This window comes from Aptenodytes patagonicus, chromosome 1, assembly GCF_965638725.1.
Source record: "Aptenodytes patagonicus chromosome 1, bAptPat1.pri.cur, whole genome shotgun sequence".
Taxonomy (NCBI): Eukaryota; Metazoa; Chordata; class Aves; order Sphenisciformes; family Spheniscidae; genus Aptenodytes; species Aptenodytes patagonicus.
In genome coordinates, this window is record NC_134949.1 from 56979052 (window position 1) to 57002929 (window position 23878).

Consider the following 23878-nt stretch of genomic DNA (forward strand, 5'->3'; position numbering starts at 1 on the left):
ACACGGCATTCCTGACCTCAGTTTCCCCATCTGTGATTTCAGCTGTCCAGCTCCCTGCCAGGCAACAATACTGCTGTTTGTACAGGGTTTGGACAGGATGAAAAGCATTCAGGGAACTTTACTATTCTTCAAGAACATTTGCTCAGGCCTCCAAAATGGCAGCTGCTGCATAGCTGGTACTACTCCCAGATCAGAGCTGTTTGTGGATTTTCTCCTTCTTAACCATTAATCCCAGAAGAAACTGTGTAGAGTTAGAAAAACTGCAACTCCCTCTTCCATGTCCAAGTAATCCAGGGCTGGATACAACACTGATCTGTACTTTGGGGACAAAAACTACAAAGCTGAGAAAACCACAGCAAAAAGTTGATGTGCTGCACTGGACCTGGCAGAGAAAGTGCTGAAGCAGCTCCCATCTTCTCCATTCTGCACACCTGCACTGTGATCCTCGGGGTGCAGAACCAATGGGAGAAGCATATACAGCTCTTGTCAGAAGACTGAATTTCAAATGAAGTTCTTAACAAGTGACTGTTTTTTCCAGTCCCAGAAACCTGAACTAACTCAACAAGACGGTCTAGAAGTGTGGTGTTTGGGAAAAAAAAACCTCCCAAACATGAAAGGATGTTTTCCAATACACCAGCTCTCCAAACCATGAACTGTCCCAAAGAGATGATCTGGGAACCAAAAGGCCCATGTGTTGATTACTTATAACATTTCAGCATCTTTTGCAACATCATTAGGAGGACAAAGACTCTGTGATTTCCACTGATGGAAGAAGATAGCAAGATATGCCTGTGAAAAGCCACAGTGAACAAGAAAACAGTCCTGCCTGTCCACATTTTCAGATCTTGGCAACCTTTACTCCACTAATACAATCCTTTATCCCCATGAATAAAGCCATAAGCTCTGTAAAAGCTCAAATGGCTGTGAAATGCAACAGCCCACTGGTTTCAAATGCAAGCTGCTATGAAGCCTCTTTCTTGTTCTTGCCGAGCAAATGGTGCCCAAATCAAACTGTCTGCTCCAAAGCTAAAGCATTCCCAGAGAATGGCAACAAATACCTTTCATCTCTGTTTCCATAATGAGGGCTACACTTAAGAGAGGTAATAAACTACCACTCCAGGAAGGCAAACTCACAAGGAAAGCAGGCTCATATATACAGCCCTGCAGAAAAAAAACCCAAAAGATGATGGTTCTCTCATTGTTGGAAAGATGGGAATAAGCACAAGGCTTACTCACCACCTCTGCAGCTAAACTCATGGCTTGTTTCATCTCCTCAGCTTCCCCTTTGGAAATCACTTCTTCAAGTAAAGAAGGCAAGAAGCAAAAATCAATCTAACCATTTCTTCTACAGGCTGAAGAGGAAGGAATAGGGAGGGAGGGAAGGAGGGAGCAAAGAAACTTTTTCTGAAAAAAAAACCACTGACAAAAATAAACCAACCATGGGGTGGAGAAAAGAGCAAGGTCTTTGAATATTAGAGTGCCCAGAGTACTACAGGCAGTATCATAAGCATGTAGGGCAGCAATGGTGGCCTATGGCTCACAGGCAACATGCTGTCTTAGAAACTCTGGTGGTGTAATTTTTTAATTTCCTGTGGCCACAAGTAAGTGAGGCCAAACAGGAAGAATAAAAGATGTCATTTGCCACAGTGTGCTACTTGTTCATCACGGTCCCTCATGAGTCAAGCCAAGGCCAAGGACTGCAGTGAACAACAGCGACAGGCATTTGAACAATAAATTAAAGAAGTTGCCCCCAATTACATCAAAGAATGGTGAGAAACATCTGTAACGTGTTTCCTCTCTGAAGTACTCCCATTACCGGGCCAAGTCCTGCACTAAACAAGACGATGTGGTGAAAAAAGATGTAGGTAGCACTGTGGGTGGACCAGCATCTACTTGGTTAACAGGAGAGCAGCAAGAGAAACCCTCCAACATGTCGGGGAGAGAGAGAGAGGACTGAGAGTGCCAGATGTGGTAGTGTCATTATATGAGTGACCTGAATATAATTTCTGCAATAGCCTCTTCAGAGGTATGTCATCAAAGCCTTTTTGGGAAACACCAAGTATCTTGTCATTTCCCACTGTTGGTGAATTTGTTTAGAGAAAGTGGAGATGCACAGCCTTACTTTATATAACTGCTTTGTCACCTGCCCATGCTGCCATTCTCACTGTACCAGATGCTCGCTCAGGAGCCCAATTGCTATTTAGGGTCTTGCACAGGATTTAAGCACCGAAACGTCTCTGGGGATTCAGCCCTACCTAATAATCATTTCAACTTCTGCAGCTGGTCCCAAGGCAAAGGCTTCCTGGTCTGCAAATTACAGTAGCACATGTAAAGGGACAAGGGCCAAATCATCTCACAGAACACCTTGGCCCTCTTTTCTGTGTCCCTGAGGAGACAGAGTAAGTATATGCACAAGTCAGTGACAACTTCTCAGTACTCCCAAATCACACTCTTCCCCTCTCAACTGGCCCCAGGTACACTGGAGGAAACTCGGGTGTACACATCACCAGTCCTGCACCAAGCCACGCTCACCTGAATATTGCTGCAGCAACCAGACCTTGAGCTCGATGAAACTATGAGCAAAGTGGCAGCTGTCCTCGCGCAGGCAGCCATAACGCACCTCATGTCGGCACACATCAAACTGGAAGTGCTCCTGGAACTGGCGGATCTTGGAGTATTTCAGGGAGGTGGAACGCACAATGTGGACCAGACACCTGCAGCCAGTCCGGAGAAATATGAAGCACCAGAGGATCAAATCTTCACCCCCCTCCTCCTTACATGTGACTTTCAGACATTTGACTGGGCAGGCAAAGGACACGGAAAATCAACTCTGGGAGAGGCAGACTCCCACTAGGAAAACCAAACCCCTGCCCTCCCAGGTAGGTATTTTCAACCTAGGTAGGTATTTTCGATCTCCTCAGCCCATGGGTGATGCTCTGCTTAAATTCAGAGATCAGACACATTTCAAAATATGCGGCAAAAATACCAACTCCTCCGGCTCAGCAAGTCCCTAAGTCTCAGGTTGCCAGGAACCAGAAGGCGTTGTATTACTGTGTACTTGACATGTTTCTTATACTTGTTTTCCTAAACGTTCATTACCAGCCAGTCAGAGGCAGGATCCTGAGCTGGAGGATCTTTGGTTTGACCTTTATGTAAAGGCCAAACTGAAAGGCAAATTAAGTCAATGGAAAACTTAGGCTGACTCCAAAGGGATTTGCTGATGCCTGAAATCCCTCAGCACCAGGAGCAAACACTCAGGGTGAAGCACACAGTGATATTTATCATGCTTTGATCTGCCCTATGATTGGAACCTACGGGGAGGAAAGAAAGAAAGAAACCAGGGCCCTGGAGTTAAACTGGCTGGACTTGTGAGAGATTGCTCCCACCAGCACAAAAAATGTTCACTCACTTGTTGTCATGGAAACTGTGTTTGGCAGAAAGGTTGGAGCAGACAGATGGCGTGTCCTTGGTCCCTTTGCTGATAATCCGAGGTTTGCTGTCAAAGCAAATCTGAGAAGAGAAGAATTAGCATACTGGGAAAATCTTAGAGAGCAGTGAATCAGAGCCATTTCACTTGGAAGGGGAAGAAGAACCAGAGCCAGCCTATTCTAATGTTCAAAGTTAAAAGAAGCCTAATGAAAACTTTGTGGTAGTGCTTTAAAATAAAGCAAGCGAACTTTTGGAAAGGCTTCCGGACAACATTTTTTGGCTTATTCTTAACAGTATTTTCCATTGTGGTTGGAAACATTTTGGTCAGAGCCACATATTCTTTCCCAGTTAGCCAACAGAGCAAGAACAAGGGGGAAACGATGGGGAGAAATAAAAGAACAGCCAGTTCACAGCAAAGAACATGTCCCTTTACATATACCACTGCCAGTGTGGGGAACTCTCTGCTGCAGAGTATCAAGATGGTACGAGCCAATCCTTAACTAACTGACTCAGTGGCTCAGCACAGACATCAAGTGGGAATTTGTTGCATTACGGGGTTCTGATTTCTAAAGTAGCTGGGGCTAAATTACAATTCAAAGCAACATCTCAAGACAGAGGAAGAGACAGGTGATCCCATGAGGCTGTGTGCACCTGGTTCAGCTGCAGGGCTAAGGAGGAAAACTACCTCTCTTTTCTCCTACACAGCTGCATCCACTGCTCACTGCCCTTCTGGGAGCAGGGCACTGGCTGGGACATACAGAATCATAGAATCATTTAGGTTGGAAAAGACCTTTAAGATCATCCAGTCCAACCGTTAACCTAGCACTGCCAAGTCCACCACTAAATCATATCCCTAAGCACCACATCTACACGTCTTTTAAATACCTCCAGGGATGGGGACTCCACCACTTCCCTGGGCAGCCTGTTCCAATGTTTCACCACTCTTGCAGTAAAGAAATTTTTCCTAATATCCAATCTAAACCTTCCCTGGCACAACTTGAGGCCATTTCCTCTTGTCTTATCACTTGCTACTTGGGAGAAGAGACCGACACCCACCTTGCTACAACCTCCTTTCAGGTAGTTGTAGAGAGCGATGAGGTCTCCCCTGAGCCTCCTTTTCTCCAGGCTAAACAACCCCAGTTCCCTCAGCCGCTCCTTATAAGACCTGTGCTCTAGACCCTTCACCAGCTTCCTTGCTCTTCTTTGGACACACTCCAGCACCTCAATGTCCTTCTTGTAGTGAGGGGCCCAAAACCGAACACAGTAGTCGAGGTGCGGCCTCACCAGTGCCGAGTACAGGGGCACAATCACTTCCCTACTCCTGTTGGCCACACTATTTCTGATACAGGCCAGGATGCCATTGGCCTTCTTGGCCACCTGGGCACACTGCCGGCTCATGTTCAGCCGGCTGCTGACCAACACCCCCAGGTCCTTTTCTGACAGGCAGCTTTCCAGCCACTCTTCCCCAAGCCTGTAGTGCTGCATGGGGTCGTTGTGACCCAAGGGCAGGACCCGGCACTTGGCCTTGTTGAATCTCATACAGTTGGCCTCGGCCCATCGATCCAGCCTGTCCAGGTCCCTCTGCAGAGCCTTCCCACCCTTGAGCAGATCAACACTCCCGCCCAACTTGGTGTTGTCTGCAAATTTACTGAGGGTGCACTCGATCCCCTCGTCCAGATCACTGATAAAGGTAAGAAACAGAACTGGCCCCAATACTGAGCCCTGGGGAACACCACTTGTGACCATCCACCAACTGGATTTAACTCCATTCACCACAACTCTTTGGGCCCGGCCATCCAGCCAGTTTTTTAGCAAACAGTACACCTGTCCAAGCCATGAGCAGCCAGTTTCTCCAGGAGAATGCTGACGGAAACAGTGTCAAAGGCTTTACTAAAGTCTAAGTAGACAACATCCACAGCCTTTCCCTCATCCACTAAGCGGGTCACCTTGTCATAGAAGGAGATCAGGTTGGTCAAGCAGGACCTGCCTTTCATGAACCCATGCTGGCTGGGCCTGATCACCTGGTTGTCCCGTATGTGCCACGTGATGGTACTCAAGATGATCTGCTCCATAACCCTCCCCAGCACCAAGGTCAGACTGACAGGCCTGTAGTTCCCTGGATCCTCCTTCTGGCCCTTCTTGTAGATGGGTGTCACACTTGCTAACCTCCAGTCAACTGGGACCTCCCCGGTTAGCCAGGACTACTGATAAATGATGGAGAGTGGCTTGGTGAGCACTTCTGCTAGCTCCCCCAGTAACCTTGGCTGGATCCCATCCAGCCCCATAGACTTGTGTGTGTCTAAGTGGTGTAGCAGGTCGCTAACCATTTCCCCTTGGATTATGGGGGCTTCATTCTGCTCCCTGTTCCCGTCTTCCAGCTCAGGGGGCTGGGTACCCGGAGAACAACTGGTCTTACTATTAAAGACTGAGGCAAAGAAGGCATTAAGTACCTCATCCTTTTCCTCATCCTTTGTTGCTATGTTTCCCCCCACATCCAGTAAAGGATGGAGCTTCTCCTTGGCCCTCCTTTTGTTGCTAATGTATTTATAGAAACGTTTTTTATTGTCTTTTACAGCAGTAGCCAGATTAAGTTCTAGTTGGGCTTTGGTCCTTCTAATTGTCTCCCTGCATAACCTCACAACATCCTTGTAGTCCTCCTGAGTTGCCTGTCCCTTCTTCCAAAGGTCATAAACTCTCCTTTTTTCCTGAGTTCCAGCCAAAGCTCTCTGTTCAGCCAGGCTGGTCTTTTTCTCCGCTGGCTCATCTTTCAGCACATGGGGACAGCCTGCTCCTGCGCCTTTAAGATTTCCTTCTTGAAGAAGGTCCAGCCTTCCTGGACTCCTTTGCCCTTCAGGACTGCCTCCCAAGGGACTCTGTCAACCAGGCTCCTAAACAGACCAAAGTCTGCCCTCCGGAAGTCCAAGGTGGCCGTTCTGCTGACCCTACTCCTTACTTCTCCAAGAATCGAAAACTCTGTCATTTAGTGATCGCTGTGCCCAAGACAGCCTCCAACCACCACATCACCCACAAGTCCTTCTCTGTTCGCAAACAACAGGTCCAGTGGGGTGCCTTCCCTGGCTCACTCACCAGCTGTGTCAGGAAGTTGTCTTCCACATACTTCAGGAACCTCCTAGACTGTTTCCTCTCTGCTGTATTGTATTTCCAGCAGACATCTGGTAAGTTGAAGTCCCCCACGAGAACAAGGGCTAGTGATTGTGAGACTTCTCCCAGCTGCTTATAGAATATTTCATCTGCCTCTTCATCCTGGTTGGGTGGTCTGTAACAGACTCCCACCATGACATCTGCCTTGTTGGCCTTCCCCCCGATTCTTACCCATAAACAACCTATCATTCAACCCTATCGTCACCATCATTAAGCTCTAGACAGTCAAAACACTCCCTAAGATACAGGGCTACCCCACCGCCTCTCCTTCCTTGCCTATCCCTTCTGAAGAGTTTATAGCCATCCATTGCAGCACTCCAGTTGTGCGAGTCATCCCACCATGTTTCTGTGATGGCAACTATCAACATATCAATGGTCCATATACATACTGAGGAGACGATGAAGGTTGCCTGCTCCCTCCCGCCAGCTCTGTACCTCACAGAGGAAGGTGAAGATGCCCTGATGTTCCTTGAGAAGCTTGGCGATGGTGAGGCTGCTCTGCTTGATCCCACCTAGCGGGTCAAAGAGGAGGTCACGGTTGAGGGTCCCCTTCCTCTCCTCCGTCCACACGTCGATCTCTTCCTGGTGGTACGCGAAGGTGCAGTTATCCCCGTACTTACAGTCCTGCTTGTTAAGCATATCTACAAAGCAACAAACAGCACACACCACCACACAGGGAGGGCGGCCCAGTCAGAAACTAAACTCTCTCTTGTCTCCTCCCACTGCCCACACCTCACAAGGAGCTGAAAGCAAGAAAACACAGAGTTAAAGAAAAAATAAAAGACATCTCCCCCCAAGTTTGTCTATACCAAGACATTCAGGAAAGTTAATGCAAACTACTGAATGGTGACAATCTGTTGTGGAAACCATCTCAAAATGGAGGCCTGCTTTAATTCAGTGCCTGGCCAGGGACAGACCACGATTTAACCAACCTCTTTTAAAGCCAATCCAGATTAAGTTCTCCTAGCGGCCAAGCACTAAGGAGCCCTGTTATCCTGGCTCTTGCAATCCCCCACCTCATGAGGTACTTTGTAATGACACTGCCTCAGTGACCAGTCCGGTCACATTGCCTGCACGTACGGAGGGATGGGCTGGAGCAAAGGAGCAGGCAGAGAGAGCTTTTTCCTAGGCAGAACCACAGCCCTGCCATGGGGCTGCTGGGTGGGGTGGGACTATTGCAGGCACATGTACAGGAGGCAGGTTCTTAGCAAAGTCCATGTCAACAGGGCAGCTCTGAGCGCTTGGCTGTGCACAGCACCTCACTATGCCTCTGCAACTCTTCTGCTCCACCACTTTAAAAGCTGCCTGCTCTCCACAGCATGGGAGCTCATTGCCTTTCATTGTACTGAGCCTCCCGGTCCATGGGCTACTGATGGGACAGAAAGACCCCAAAGACAGCAGGTGATACCAACTGGAAGTCCCCTCCCAGCCTCCCCTGGCACACACCGTACAGCCCCTTCCCAGCCACCGACAGCCCTATCCCCTCCAGATCACCTTTGCACAGGTAATAGGATCCTACAAAGTTGGTTTTGGTTGGGCGAGGACGGATCCTCTTCCAGGTCTTGTCTTCCGAGTTCTTCAGCCTGCCCAGCAGGATGTCCCGCTTGCACTTGTGCTCCAAGCCTTCCCGATAGGTGTAATCACCAGCTTTGGGCCCTGCAGGAAAGAATAACCCCATCAGCCCAGGGAAAGGCAAACCCTAGCCTGGGCCAGCGCTCTGGGTGGCAGAGCAAACGCATCACCTGTTTTGGGGTAGCAGATATGACAGGCTTGTTTGAAGACGTGAGTAGATGCCAGGGGGTTCTTCACCAGCAGGGCTGTGTTGGGCATTACTGGTTCCGGCTGGGACAGCAGGTGCTCGGTGACCTTGGGCACAGCTGGGTGACTTACTCCACCAAGGTTGACCTGAGCGAAAACACACATACCTCTCTTCCCAGCTCTGCAACCACATGGGTAAGAAACCTCTCTAATTCCTTGCCCCATTCCAGTCTCTCAAAAACCTTCCTCATTTTCTCTCTCATCAAAATGTTCACATCTGAAACTACACTTCCAAAAGAGCTGCACGCAACCTTTTCAAAGATAACAAACAGCATGGTATGTTCACTTCAAAGATGGGCCTCTTTCTCTCTTGGTAAGGGACCTCAGTTTTCTATCATGAGCCACAGAACAAAATGCCCCCCTCACTCCTTCCCATTCCTTCCATCATGACTAACTCTGCATTTGAAGACTCAGATTAATAAGATTCAAGACTTAAATCAACCCTATCCCAACCTGGGGAAAAAACAAACCACTTGTCAGTGAGTCTTCAGGGAGCAGATTAATCTGAGGACAGACTTAGCTCCACATTGAAGTAACAGGGATAGCAGGATGTTCCTGGAGGAACAGGACGCCAGTAATTCTTGTTCTAAGCTTGCTAACCATAGATAATCCTCCTCTTTTCCTCCAAGACTGGAGACAGATGGAACAAACATCTTCATACTGACTCTGGGGAAATCTTTACCTGCCTTGCCACAACATGGGAGGCAACACTCACTGGGGCAGGTTAAGAAGAGGGACCCAAATTATCTACATCACCCAAGTCACTACTACCTTGGCTCCAGAGCACCTTGGGACATCAGCACGGGGGAGCGGCTCACTCACCACGGGGGATGGTTTTTGGCTGCCAGGTGGGTGTCGCAGTTCCTGAGGGCTAGTTTCTTCTGGGCAAAAGAAGGGGAAAAAAGCCCCACAAAACAAAAACAATCATTTCACTTTCAGAGGCAGTTCCACTCACAAAAAGACAAACAAATGCTTATTAAATCCAGTTGTTTTATTTATTTCATAACATTTCAGTACTTTTTCCCAAAACAACCTGTCTAAGTCTTGGAAGAACTCCAGGAAAGGCTTTCTTGTTCCCCAAACCCTACTGAACCCAACTCTATGTTGCTGAGCACTGGCATTCCCAAGGTGGCGCTCCAAGATAGCCCAATGTTGAGGTGAACCTGAGTGTTGAAGTGCTGACTGGACAATCTCTGCTCTTCTCAAAATACTTTTGCTGCAATACTGGGGACACATTAGCCAAGAAGAAGCCTGCCTTCCCTCCTGGGACAGGAGGGGACCTACTCTTTGCCCACCATCCTCCACAACTTTGCTCCTTGTGACATGAGAGTGCAGTGCCCCATTCAACAGGACACTCACTGCCCTGAATCCAGAGATGGGAGAGACCCACCTTGGCCTCTACCATTCTGCCCAGCGCAACAAGGTCCTATATCATCTAAAACAGTCACCAGGATTTTGCTCATTTGGTCCAAAATGTCAGAGTGTCATTGGGGAGGGTGGAGGAATCATGTTATAGCCTAGCAAATTCTGCCAAGGGAGGTGTCCTGAACACCAAGCCAGGTTTAAATCTCATTGCTCATCATTATACACCTTTGTGTTCCTTTCTCCTCTGAGATTTCACACCATGCACATACTGGTTATCTGGGATTACACACACCTATAGCCTTTCTCATTACTCCTGAGCTAGACATATTCAGCTGCTCTGTCCAAGACATTTTATGTTTGTACTCCCATTCTGCAGCACCGGCAGACAGAGCTGTATGACAGATGTCCTCAGCACTGAAGGAAATAATTTTGGCATGCATTCACAAGTAAAGCAACACAAAACCCCATCAGCCCCGCACCTACCAATGGCAAAGGAATCCAAGGCATCCAGTGATGCTCTGCTTGTCCCGAAGGAGTCCAGGGCATCAAGCCGTGAGTCTGTGTAGGGGAGCAGATCCAGAGAATCCAGAGAATCTAAGGTGGAACCGCCACTTCCTCCCGGCGGGGCCTCGAAGGCATCCAGGACAGAGGACGAGGAGAGCTGCTTGGTGGGATCCATCACCAGGCCGAAGGAGGCAGGTGGCAGCGGGGTGGAGACAGGGATGCTGGCTGTCACAACTGGGGGCAGCAGCGGAGTTCCCCCCGGAAACACAGGGATCAGCTGAGGCATCTCCGTTGGCAGGTTGGTAGGAATGGTGCCCTGGACCAAAGACTTTGGGGAATCAGGAAGGGCGAGGATAAACAGCACATTAGGAACAAGGAGCAGAGAATGAGTGAACACAGAGAGCAACAGGCTCCCACTCAAGTGCATGGTGTATTATCTGAAGCAAAAGGATACCCAGCAGCTCCATCCGCCTGCAGACTTCCCACAGACCTTCCAATCTATCTACACTGCACACAGTCTGGACCAAGGTCCCTGCGGAGGTGTTGGGCTACCTGAGCTCATCAGTCTGCAAGGCAGAACCTTGCGCCGGGCACTTAAAGCAGCTCAGGTCGAGAAACAGTGCAGCTAAGTACACACAGCGCCGAGGTCAGAGTAACAACCATTACCCATGGCACCTCTCAGCAGAGTTTCTTGGCTCGAGAGGCATCCTGCATGAATATGATTATACCACTTCCAGACCCAAGTTGGCTCGCATAACATCAGCAGCACTGGCAACTAAAATCCAACATAAGTATGAATACAGGTTGCCTCTACAGCTCCCAGAGCTGTTCAAAGAGCTTAGGCTGAATGCAGCCTGCACAAAGTACAAGGAGATTAGAGCATGCCCACTGTATAAAATACATCCATCATTCCTGCTTCAGCACACTCATTTCTACCCTCAGGCCTGCTTCAACTCCATGGACACCAGAGGCCAGGGGGAAGGTGATGGCAGGGGAAGGCTGTCTTGGGTACCTTTTGAGGGGCAGCTCCATGAAGTTGCACACAGCAAAGCAGGCTTGGAGGCAGGCTCTTTAGATACTCACAAGCCGGTTGCACAAATAAAGGAAGGAATGAATGAGTTTTGCCAGAGGAAGAGCTAGGAGGAAAGAGTGACAGAAAGAGAGAGAGAGGCAGCACGCATATCCACATGCTCCAAGGACCTATTTGGAACAAGAAGCAGGGGACCCATGCAGCACCCACTCTTACTAGAGGGTACGGCGACCCTTCGGCGAGGGAGTCCAGGAGGGAGTCCAGTTCTTCCCCAATGATGTCCCCATCTGTGAAGTCCTCCACGCTCTCGGGCACTGGCAGGGACACACAGTCTGGAGATGGGAGCAAGCTGGCAGCAGGCAGCGAGGTAGGCAAGCCCTTTGCATCTGAGTCAGAGGGCAAAGAGGCCAGCCCCTCGCTCACAGGGATGGAGGTGGCCACAGGAGCTGGGAGGCACTGCAGGTCCATAGAGCAGTCTGTGATGAGGGAGAAACAGAGCCAGTCACCCAGGAGAGCCTCTTGCAGGGGGCAAGCAGAGCACAGCCTGGCAAAAACAATATTGTACAACTCCATCAAATCACAAAAACCAAGTATGCCTATTTTCCAAGGGGAGGGGCTCTGGTCTGAAGAGTTCTTGCTCTTTCATTTTTGTTCCCAGTCTCCAACGGCTCACCAATAGCTGAAATACGCTCTAAGGGTCAGTGCCCAGACTGACTGTCAGGATATGGCAAGCATGTACAGTAACCAGGAACAACACAAAACCTGTGGCTGAGCAGTTACTGAATTCACTGCGGCCAGGACTAAAGGCCAGGGGCACATAATCCAATTTCCCTATAACATACCATCTGGTGTTTTCTTTAATGTTCCTCACTAATGCATTTGGCAGAGATCACTGCCTTCTCTACTCCTTGGAGCTTCAATATCCCAGCTGAAAGCTTGCTTACTCACACCCTCTCTCTAGAACCTCAAGCATCCTAAATGGCAGAAGACAAAAAAACCAAGGTCCTGCTGGGAAGAGAGTCGGAGATCGGGTGCTCAGACCAGGTTGTGCTAACAATGTGCCCCCATCAGACTCACTCAGCTGTCTTTACCCAAGTAAATTCCCTGCTCTCGAGTGCTTCCTGATGCCTGCAGGTGGGAGGTTGCTGCCCACACTTCCCCTCAACACCTCAGCAGCAAACATCCCCTTGGGAACTTGTGTGAGCCAGGGTCAGGGCAGGAGAGAGACAGTGATTTTCCCTAAGGCTTCCTTGCCTCTCCAGTACATTACTGAAATGGTAAGATGTTCCCATCATGCAATATAAACCTCTGTTAAGTGAAGTTAAGGTTACAAGCACATATTCTTCACAGAAGAGCATTTTATTCTCAAAAAAATTACAGGTTAAAAAAAAAAAGAAGTTCAAATGTTAGAAATTCAGAAAATGCAACATTACATTTGCAGTTCTCAAACCAAGCACCCAAACTACCTTAATTCTGCCCCTGTGCAGATGTCCTGGAATAAAAGAAAAGAAATAAGACAAAGATGCTACCTTATCCATCCACATAGCAGTGGCTGCACTGTAGCTACGACGGTCTAAGGCTATAGGCAAGGCAAAGTTTGGAAGGAGAGACAATAGCTTTTATTAGAAAGACTAATAAGAACAGGAAAGAAACTAGACAAGCTTCCAAGACACAAATCTTGATCCAGTGAGAAATGCTGCATCCTGTCTGTACAAGCTCTGCTCACTCAGCCATCCCTTTCTAACTGGGACTGGGTGAGTGAGCCATGTTGCTATCCTCTACACCGCACGTTCACTGACTGAGGACTGTGTTGATACCCTTCTTAGAGAGCTCAGCAGATCAGCAACTCCTGCAAACCCCCAAGTACTGAACAAAACAACAGCAGAGACGACACACACACGCAGGCCCCCTTATCTCTAACCCTACCAGGAGCACACCACCACTCCCTGCAACCTTTCCTCCAGCATTTGTTGTGAGTGGTCCACGTCGATGGACCACAGCTGAGGTCGATGTGCAAGGCACCAGAGGCTGAGCCATGACAAAAGGCATGGAAAGCAGGGGGAGGCAGCAAGGGACAGACACAGGTCCCTCTCCACAACCTCATTCATGCGATCGAATGGTAGTACCTTAGGGGTACTGTTGTACCTTAGGGGATCCAACACAGGTTTTCAAGTGCTGCAGCTGGACACATTCCCCACAGGCAGCAGCTCAAAGGAAGGCTGTAAATGTCCTTAGTTTTGCAGCTGCCCCTCAGATCAGGCTCGCTCCAACCCCATGCCCCCTTTGCAATGACTTCTCTCAGCTCATCTCCCTTTGGTGCAGGCCCCCCACCTGCACTCGGGAGCCAGCCATCCAGGTTCCCTCGGTGCTGGCCTCATTGCTGATAGCTCGGCCAGATTTCCCTCAGTACAAAGGGACGGCTTGTGCCTTCCCATTTTTCAGACGTTTAAATCTGGAGTACTGCCAAGATCCCTCCAGGGGCCAACAAGAAGTTCAGGACACGCTGGAAGGGCTGGGGACACATGCAGGGGGAGTTAAAGGGTTCACAATGACAGGGCCCCAAAGGATCCAGAAGTTCAGACCTTCTCTGAGGAATGAATGAGACACTCCGGTTCCTACTTGGACTGGGAAGCAGAGGAAAGAGGCCCTCACACACCTTAAGAGGCCCAAAACCCTGAAAAGCTGAATGCACAACCAGAAGGCAGAGAACAATACACTGAGCTGTGGGGGGCCCTGTATGTGAAGGGCGAGGAAAAGAGCAGGGACCAATAGGTTCCACTACTTGCACGGGGCAGAGGGGAGATGTCTGCTCCCCTCTCCCTGACCACCCAAATCCTGTCATTCCTTCAGCCACTTCCTCCCATCCCCCTCTGTACAATCTTTTCCCCTATCCCTCCTTTCCCATTCCTGCTTTCCTCAGGAGACCCCGTCTGCTGACCTCACTTACCAGCCACCATACCCATATCTCATGTACTGTCCTTCCAGAAAGCTCATGTATCTCCTGCATTCACCTAATGTTTGCTCCATCTTAAAAAAATAAACCTGCCTTCTTCGACGAGCAGCTCACGGGCACACACCTGCCTCCCTCTGATTTCTGCCACTGCCATGACACTAAGCCCCACGTATTATTATTATAAGCTCAATGAGGGTCTTGTCCATCCGCTCCCCCGAACAACCAAGTCCCTCGTACCATGCCCTCCACCTGGTAGCTTCCCTGGCCATACACCTGCCTCTCCCAGAGGGGCAAGTACAGTGCTTTTAAAAGCCCCGCTTCCAGCTCCGCTTCCCCAAACAGCAGTGGTTCCCTAGTGCATTAGCTGGCCAAAGGCCACGCTGAGCCAGATCTGAGCCATGATCTGTGCAGAGCAGGGCTGAGTTAATCAGATGACTTCAAGCAAAGCATGGGGGAAGGGACTTCAGGAGTTTGCATCTTAAAAACAAAACAAAACAACAACAAAAACCAACAACAAAGAAACCTTGCTAAAAAAGCTTTGAATCTGAAACTCTTGAGGTACCCAGCACCCACAGCCCTCCTGGTGGCACACCACTCTCGGGGCAATGGGATAACATGTAATTTCAGCACTTTTGAAAAGATCTCCTAGCAGTAAAGGTTGCTGCCTGAACTGCAGCAAACATGGCATGCTGCTCTTACACCAAATCCTGATTAGATAAAGAGCTTACTGAATGCAGTCACTCTTTACTCTGCAGTAGGAGTCCAGTTCATTTTAGCACAGAAAGGTAATGTGAAAAACCCTCCTTAATTCACAGAACTGGGTCTCATGATTGCACGTAGCATTCAGTTACTGAAATGGCATTCAACAGAGAACTAACATGTTTTCCAAAATAGACACCAAAGCACCCTAATAGCGAAATTAGTTTCTTTCTATAAAAAGAGCAATTGCTACTTGCAGTGTTAAGTCTTCACACTTACCTTCACACACACAGCTACCTTTCAAAGGAACAAAGACTGATGTGCTCAGAGGCACGAGTTCAATGCTCCAGCACACAACAAAGGGCAAAGCACGTAGAAAGCCTTTCTACAGGGGCAGAGTTAAGGTCACTTGTTTCCCGGCATGAGAAAAGCAACCCCGTGGCCCTCCTTCTGCTCCTCCTGGGTGCCTAACCCTGAACATGGCTCTCCCTGGGTCCCTCCCAACTCCCTTTGTTTTCATTTCCTCCACCTCAACATCTTGGAGGACCATATGCGCTCAGAGCGCAAACAGCCTCCTACAACCTTAACTTCACTTTATCTGGACTGTTGTGGCTGGGAGCAGAGTTCCAGAAGCTTTGCCAAGCCCAGCTTTAAGAAAGCACAACTGGAGAGGGCTGTGTACCTCAGCAGACCATTTTAATTCCCAGATATGTCCTTCACTGGGCCTGGACAAAAAGCTTTTCCGCAGGAAAAACACTCCTGCTTCCCACCATCTTTTCTTCCTTCTAGTTACCAAAGCCAGGAGTGTGCAGAAGAGACACAAATTAAGACGATGAACCTCTCAGGCCTGCCAGCCTGCTCAGATGCCTTACCAAAGCCACAAAAATCAGAGAAGAGAAATGTCTTTACCTGTTTCGATGTCATCTATCGAACCCAATCCATTGGAAGTGGTCTGCAAAGAGGGTGTAGGAAAGGGTAGAGAAAAATATCACCAGAAATTCATCTTTAAAAAGATATTCACACTTCACAGATGAGACCCTTTACTACCCCTAAATGCATCTGGCCCTTTCTTATCCTTTATGGCCTCTTTCAGTGCAAGAGCAGTAAAACCTACGAACCTTAAGAGGCCATTAATCCAAAGAGCCTATTCATTTTTACCTCCAGCAGTGGACAAAACCTGTTGCTGCAAAGGTATACCAGCCCTGCATAATATGCAACCGTGTGAGCAAATCTGTACATAGAATAGGGTTTTTCATGTGTGAATGAGAACGCTGTGTCCCAGGTCCCAGGACACATCAATCGGTCAGCCCCATGCAGCGTGAGATCTGATTAGCCTGATCTTACACAACGTTCCTTTTCTTAGTTCACATATTTTGCAATCTAACAACCACAAACTTTTACAGCAAACTCAAAACAGGAGAAGGTTTCTGCCAAGACAACTGCTGACTTGGAGCTCTAGGCAAGGAATAAAATGAGCCCATATTTTACAGAAACATAAACAGAAATAAGTACATGTGCCTTCAGCTTAAACTTAAAAAGGCACAAGTAAAGCATTACTTTTGAGATACTGCATCTACTGCAATAGTTTTTGCAACTTCTAGTTTTTGCACTATTTTAATTTCTTGCAAAAGGAAAGATTTTCCAATTAAAAACTAGGCACAGCTATTAAAGAAAGCTGACTGACTGTCCTAGAAAGATGTGAAGGCAAGACACTGAACGGTGGGAGGTAAACTAATTCTTTAGTATCCCATCTTGTACAAAATGTCAATTTTTACAGTTTTACAGTTTGTTTGCTTTAAGGAGTAGTGTGAAAGTACCAAATAGCCTGTAAAACCAGCAAGTGTTTGAGGGTTTTTTTGGCCAGTGGTGGAACAAGAAAATCAGTGATTTCTTATATTTTAGCTTAGTATTTGTACAGTGCCCTGCCCAAGCTGGATCTCCCAGGTGACAGGACAATACGAAGAATACATAAACTGTGTATGTACCTTGCTCAGTACATCACACAATTTGATTTTGTATGTTTCTTTAGCAGTTGCACCTTCTGATTTTTACTTAGCGTTGCCATAACTACATAAAAACTTGAAAACTGAAACTTATTTAAAATGCAAGAGAAAGCAAACATTCACAATAACTAAGAAAAATAACCATCTTCAGTGATCTAATTACATCAAAAATGTTGTCACTAGAAATATTTTCAAATAAATTAATTTCCTTGGCCATATTCCTTAAAAGCAGAAAACACTAATTAATACATTTAAATCCTAAAAGACAGCATAAATTTGCATGTAAATAAAACCGTGAAGCATTCTAGTAGCACAATCCACTAACAGTAAGAACCACAGGATGCAAACTCTACCTGGTTTGACAAATTGATTGATGTGCCATTACTGAGTAGTGAGAATGTTTCCAATTCCTGCTGCAAGGAAGAGAGAGGTCTTAGAACAGAGACAGCCCATCAATGCTTGTAAACTAGGTAAAGCTGGGTTACAATACGGTTTCCTTCCAGGCACTGCCCATAAAATAAAAGCCACCCCAAAAGCCATACCACTGTGACACAAGGGTACAGTTTTCTGAACACTGAAAGGGACATATATTTGTTCTGGACACCTCAGTGCAAAACACCCAACATCCTACACACAATCAGGAAACAAAAAACTTCCCTGAGGAACAGAAGTTTTTGTCTTTTCATTAAGAAATTCCTACTTTGGGAAGGCATTACAGCACTAGAATGAAAGCTGGCAGTCAACACAAGAGATAGCAAGGTGTTATCAAAATAGTAATCACTAAATTTCAAATAACAAAAATCATTTTAGAGTTTTTTAATTTTTTTTTTTTCTAACATACAGGTGGTTTAAGCCCATCACAGCTGAGTAACATGACAGCAGCAAAAAGGTGGCAAGGCCAACACAGTGAGCAGCTACAAAAAATATTTCTGCAGAAAACTTCCCTTTCTTTGAGACAGAATCATTTCGGAGGGTTGAGAGCTGCTACAACGCCAACGGTTTTTTGAGGGGTAGGCCAATCACACATGTGACGTTGGTCAGGGAGAGGAATAAGATGCTACAGCCAAATTCACTTGAAAAGCTCTCTGCAAACTGGATGCCCACCAATCACTTCACCGCATACTGCAAAGGTGCCCCTCTGGAGGTGGAACATACTGGCTGTTTAACACACCACTGCACACGGGGCTGAGGATGCAAATGTAAGCCTCGACTACTAGCTAATGTTCCCTACTCCTGAAAACGCATCCTGGGATTTTACGTGAGCGAGGCAGCTTTATCCAAGAGTGGTAGCAGTGGCCTAACGCCCTCTAGCTCCATCCCAGGGTATACATTTAAGTACCAACAGTACTCCAGTTACGGCAGCACTTTCTTGTAGAGCCAGTTACGGATTCAGACACTGGGGTCAATTTATTTGACCCACGATTTGCTTTTTGCTGCCTTCTTTCCTAGCACCTGACCAGATGTGTACTTGTCAATTTCCCAAAGCACAAGCCTTTGCCCCACCATGAAGAAGGTGTATGCCTAGATGTGGGGCAAGAGCCCCTCACGACCCATTGCACTACAAAACCAGACATGCCTCTGATGCAGCAGAGGATCCCACCCTTCTCATCCCATAACAGGGAAAGGAGTGCAATGCAAAACCTCATTTGTGATCAGGCCACATGTCCCTCTCCTCCCAAAATCACAGGCTCGCAGTGCATTGGAAGCCTCTCCTGCAGCACAGCCCAGCTCTGCCCAGCTTAGCTGGGGACACAGGAAACATCCTGGCAGTAGATACAGCGCAGCAATGGGGTTAGAAATGGATCAAGGCAAAGTGAGTCAGAGAGTCAGGACAAAGAAGGTAGCCAGCGGTCTCTGGAGGGATCACAGGGTAGTGTACGTGTTTCTATAGCCGCAGAGCAACACCTACCACTTCTGCAAAAGTAAATCTGAAAGAGCCAAAGAATAGTCTCTAAGAAAAAAAAAGTCATACCTGAGGTCTTTTGTATGCTTTTCGAACCCTCAGACCCAGCTTCTGAGCAAGCTCCTGTCCCAGCTGTGTGACGCTTTCATCCTGCAGAAAAAAAAACATTGGCAGGACACTTTCAGTTTTGTCTTTGCGGCACACACAATGAAATAAACAAGAATGCGGTTATCCACACTGGGCTGTGCCAAGAAGCCTCACTTGTAGACAGCAGCAGGCGGACAATTGCCAGAGCAGCCCTAGGGGAGTCCATGCAGACCTAAGTGCTTGTCCTGGTTTCGGCAGGGATAGAGTTAATTTTCTTCCTAGTAGCTGGTACAGTGCTGTGTTTTGGATTTAGTATGAGAATAATGTTGATAACACACTGATGTTTTAGTTGTTGCTAAGTAGTGCTGACACCAGTCAAGGACTTTTCAGCTTCCCATGCTCTACCGACTGAGAAGGCTGGAGGTGCACAAGAAGCTGGGAGGGGGCACAGCCAGGACGGCTGACCCAAACCGGCCGAAGGGATATTCCATACCATGTGACGTCATGCTCAGAATATAAACTGGGGGAAAGCTGGCCGGGGGGGCCACTACCTGGGGACTGGCTGGGCATCGGTCGGCAGGTGGTGAGCAATTGCATTGTGCATCGCTTGCTTTGTATATTCTTTTATCATCATTAGTAGTAGTAGTAGTATTTTATTTTATTTCAACTACTAAACTGTTCTTATCTCAACCCACGAGTTTTCTTTACTCTTCCAATTCTCTCCCCCATCCCATGGGGGCGGGGGGAAGAGTGAGCGAGTGGCTGTGTGGTGCTCAGTTGCCGGCTGAGGTTAAACCACGACAGTACTCTTGTCATTCAGTCCTGCTGAGATACTGAGGTTGCACCAGGACCTCCCCCCACACTCTTTCGATGCTGCAGAAAATCCGAATCAAATGCCTGCTTCCAAGAAAGCACCCACTCTCCAAAAGCAGGGTTCACAGAGTCCCGCTGGCAAGATGGCTGAAGGAGCTGCCAAGGCTAGCTGCTAGCAGCCCCTGTGCTGGGGGCTGATACAGCTTCCACAAGGTCCCCATGTCTGGGAAAAAGGAGCCTGCATGCCTTCCCGCATGCACAGCCTGTATACTTTCCCTCTCTGCCAGCCACAGAGCTAATAATCAGTTTTGATATGCAGACAGTATTCACTAGCCTGTTTTGCTTGCTTGTTTGTTTTTAAAGCTGAAACCAAGTCTCAGTTTCCAACTTACTAGCTACAAGGCATTTTCACCATCTCTGGCTCTGGTTAAACAGCCTCAGCTTAGTCAAGCAGATCCTTCTGCTTTCCCTGCTGCATGCCATTAACCATCCTCCCTGCCCACTGCCCAGGCCCACTCACACATCATCGTGGGCTTTAGTCAAAGTTCTGGGCCACGCTCCATTCCCCTGCTCCATCCTCTCCAGTTCTGCCTGGACTAACAACCTGCCACAACCTTCTTCACTTATTTATCACCAGCAACTCTTTCCTTCTGCTTTCCTCTCTCTCCCTGTTTTCAAAAATACTGGAGTACTTTTAACAGTTTCTTCAAAGAAGAAAAAAATATCTGCCCAAACTATTGTGATATCCCTCCTTAATGTCCCAACATCTCCTCCCTCATCTCCAACCTTGAAGCTTGCTGTCTTCTACTTGCCATGCCGGTCTTTCCAACCTCCTTCTCCCTGCAAGTTCATCCTTTCCCTTTCAAGCCCTCACTAGCCTCTAGTTCTTCCAGCCCGCAGTATCAGTAACTTTTCCTTTCAATTTGGAGTGCCGCTTTTTGACTGTACTTGCTTCCCCACACCCTCAACATTGGTCTTGTCGCTTCTCTGAACTCAGTGAAAACAAAATCTATCTTGTCCATTTCCTCTTCTCTCTCCATCTTACACCCCTTCAGGATGTACCTTCTCCTGAAACTGTCCCCGCACCCTCCAGAGATCTCTTCTTGGTCAAATCTCATGGTCACTGCTCCTTCCTCACTCTCTTCCACCTCTCAGATCTTTCTAACATCGATCACATTTTCACTGCTCTGTTTGCCTCTGGTGATTCTGCCTTTCCAAACACTCTCTCAGGTGTCTTCTGAAGTCTGCCATTTTCTTGCTCCCTGTGGAAAACTCACCAGAAAGACCTCTGACGTCATTTCATTGATCTCATACTCATACCAGGTTTACCCTATCCAAATCCACATGCCAATGTAACTCCGAGAAGTCTTCTCAGATTTCAGGACAAGATCAAGAATGTATTTCTCTCTAGACTGCCTCCACTTCCCATCCCAACAACATGTAGTTAATTATTGTCCTTTTTGTCAGCAGACCTGAGGTTTGGGGGTAGGGGGTTATTTGCTTTTTGTCACCCCCAAGATCTTCCTTTAGCTTTCCCTTCCCTCAGCCAAATGCCACCCTCAGGTGCTTACTACCTCCCACCTAAATGAGGGGATGCTCAACAAGGGCATGCAATATGCTCTCCTCCAACATCCTAAAACAACCCATGCCATACCAAAAAAAGCATACCACAGAGGATTATCAATGTCACCATGCTGTGAACCTCTGCAAACTATCAGCACTGAGTATCTGCACCCAGACACAAGTTAACTCTGCTAGACAGTGAGTTAACTGAGTGGCAGAACCTTCATCACCGTAAGTTTTAACACATGCTCTGCTTTGACCACAACAAAGTTCTCAGCTGTTACAGCAATGCAAGCTGGAAGTACCCGTGTGCTCCAGAGGCTTAGCAGCTGGTGTAATGGAAACAAGAGTGAGACGATGGATAGCATGACTTGTCTTTGATGCAGAGAAGGCTTATGATTTCTGTTAATCAGGTAACAAGGCAATGGGGTATGTTAATTTACAAGACTGAATTGTATAGAATAGGGAATGCAGATCACTCGATATGGAGTTTGTAAGGCTGAACTTTCCTGCCACAGAGAAGTTTGATAAAGTGTTTGTAGACCACGATGATTGTAATGATAATAATGGGAGATATGTAAACATAAGTATATGGTTAAAAAATAAATTCAATTAAGTGGCTCAACTGCAATGTGAAATATAGCCAGATATGGCTTTACACGAACACATACATTAGATGCTTTTGTTTATAAAAGGGTTTGTTTAAAAAGCAGTTCTTTGGAAGTCCCCTAACATGATACCTTTAATGTGTTTTGGTCACCCTGTTCTGCCAAGTCAAATAAACTAGAATTTACAAGCTATACAAAAGGAATAACTAACTGCTAACAAGGCTTTCAAAGATTGCTTCTGTAATACTACTAATAAAGGAAAATTAACTTCTCCTGCTGAAGGAGATGCATTTTTCTTGTAATAGTATTACTGTGATGGATCAGAACCAAATTTAGCAAAGACAACCAGTGCTCACTAGAATCTATCTAATCACAGTCTGGTTTCCTGTTCAATATTTGGCCTAAAAGGACTCTCAACAAAAGCATTGTCAGGAAAATATCTAGGGCCTAGTATATGCAGATAGTCCCCTCTGAATGCAAAAATTTACACACCTGTGAACATAAAAATAACTATGACGTGATATCAAGGACACCTTCGCATGTCCGACAAGAAATAAAAAGCTTTATCAGCTTGCCTTAGCAATCAGTAAGCAAAACATGAGACATTTTTATCTAAACCAGGAAAAGTATACATGTTTTCCTTCCAGTGCTCCAGTTCCTATTTGTCCCATGCTCCTAGTTACTCCCATTAAGACATATAAAACCAGCTAATTAAAACAATCTCATGGCCTTAGTTCACATTTTGTTAGGGTAGGGTTTTGCTCTCCACAAATAGGCCACCAAACTTGCTGTCACTAACTGGTGTCTCTGGCTGGCACTGTCTGTAGTGGGTGACTTGCACTGAAGAAACGTGAGGTCAAACATCTTCTTCGAGCCAGAGAGCCAGAATTTCTGGGCATAAGCATGTTCCCAGGAACAGCCAAGCTTCCTCTTCCACTATCCTCTGGCCTCACACTAAGCATGTTACGGAGGAGGAAGGTGGTGAGCCACAGAAATCAAGATGAGTCGTATGTGAAAAACTTACATGTGGGAGGGACAGCAAGCATCGGCTATTGCACTCATATGCTTCTTTGTGTCTTCCAAGTTCATTTAGGGAGCGGGCTTTCCGGAAGAGCGCTCGGATATTCTCCTTGTCAAGACTTAAAGCCTTCTCGCTGTCTTCCAGTGCCTTCTCATACAACCCCTACATGCAAGAAACCACCTCGAGTCAGCTGAGGCACAGGAGACTAACCCCTCCTTCTATGTGAATGCAAATGTTTTATCTCTCAGCAGAAAATAGGAACATAAAAGGCAGTTGGAAATACATATATTAACTCACACACAGACCAGTGTACAAACACACAAAACCAACAGTACTAGAACATTTTGTCAAGTCTTGCAAAACTCAAAACACTTCAAAGTCAGTGAATGCCAGAATTAAGGCTGCTTGAGCAACCTTATCTTGTCTACCCCCATACCTTGGGCATGTGACATTTGACAGTCTTTAATTATGTGACTGCTTGCTAATTTTTTTCATGGGACTCAGCCTCATTATGAACAGGATGGACCTGCTCTGGGGTTGTGCCATAAAGGAAAGCTGTTAGATTCCTTAGGAAAATGGAAGCACGCAGCCTTTTAAAGCCTGAGTACTGCAGAATCCTTTTCCATGTATGTGCTGAAAGTTCTGCCAAGACCCAAAGCCTTCTCACTGTCTTCCAGTGCCTCAATTGAGGAGGCAGGAGCCTCCAGAGCAATACTCAAACAGTGTTGGCAGAGAAATACTCAGTCAGTACTGGAAGGCACTGGCTTTTTCCAATCTCCAGATTGTACTAACTCCTCACCAATGTGGACCAGAACTGCATTCTCAGTACCTTAGGCCTGGCCCCCTCTCCTTCACATCCTTCCTCTGGTCTCGCAAGACACAGTGCGATAGTGGGGAGATACCAGTTTTCTGTGTGTCAT

General features: G+C 47.2%; 1 protein-coding gene across 10 annotated transcripts in view; it reads right to left on the bottom strand.

Annotated features, from left to right (window-relative positions):
- Positions 1-23878, bottom strand: part of ZC3H7B (zinc finger CCCH-type containing 7B) — a 51130-nt gene that overhangs the window by 17630 nt on the left and 9622 nt on the right. For 2 of the 10 annotated variants that reach the window (XM_076337075.1, XM_076337083.1), the window contains exons 5-16: positions 22962-23120; positions 18936-19016; positions 17317-17376; positions 15870-15912; positions 11519-11784; positions 10258-10606; positions 9181-9290; positions 8334-8496; positions 8086-8247; positions 7027-7232; positions 3410-3510; positions 2533-2714 (exon numbers count right to left, since the gene is read on the bottom strand). In XM_076337075.1, coding sequence (XP_076193190.1) covers positions 2533-2714; positions 3410-3510; positions 7027-7232; positions 8086-8247; positions 8334-8496; positions 9181-9290; positions 10258-10606; positions 11519-11784; positions 15870-15912; positions 17317-17376; positions 18936-19016; positions 22962-23120 — 1882 coding nt within the window. The remainder of the gene's footprint in view (positions 1-2532; positions 2715-3409; positions 3511-7026; positions 7233-8085; positions 8248-8333; positions 8497-9180; positions 9291-10257; positions 10607-11518; positions 11785-15869; positions 15913-17316; positions 17377-18935; positions 19017-22961; positions 23121-23878) is intronic. The other 8 variants (XM_076337155.1, XM_076337091.1, XM_076337117.1 and 5 more) reach the window with 8 other exon arrangements.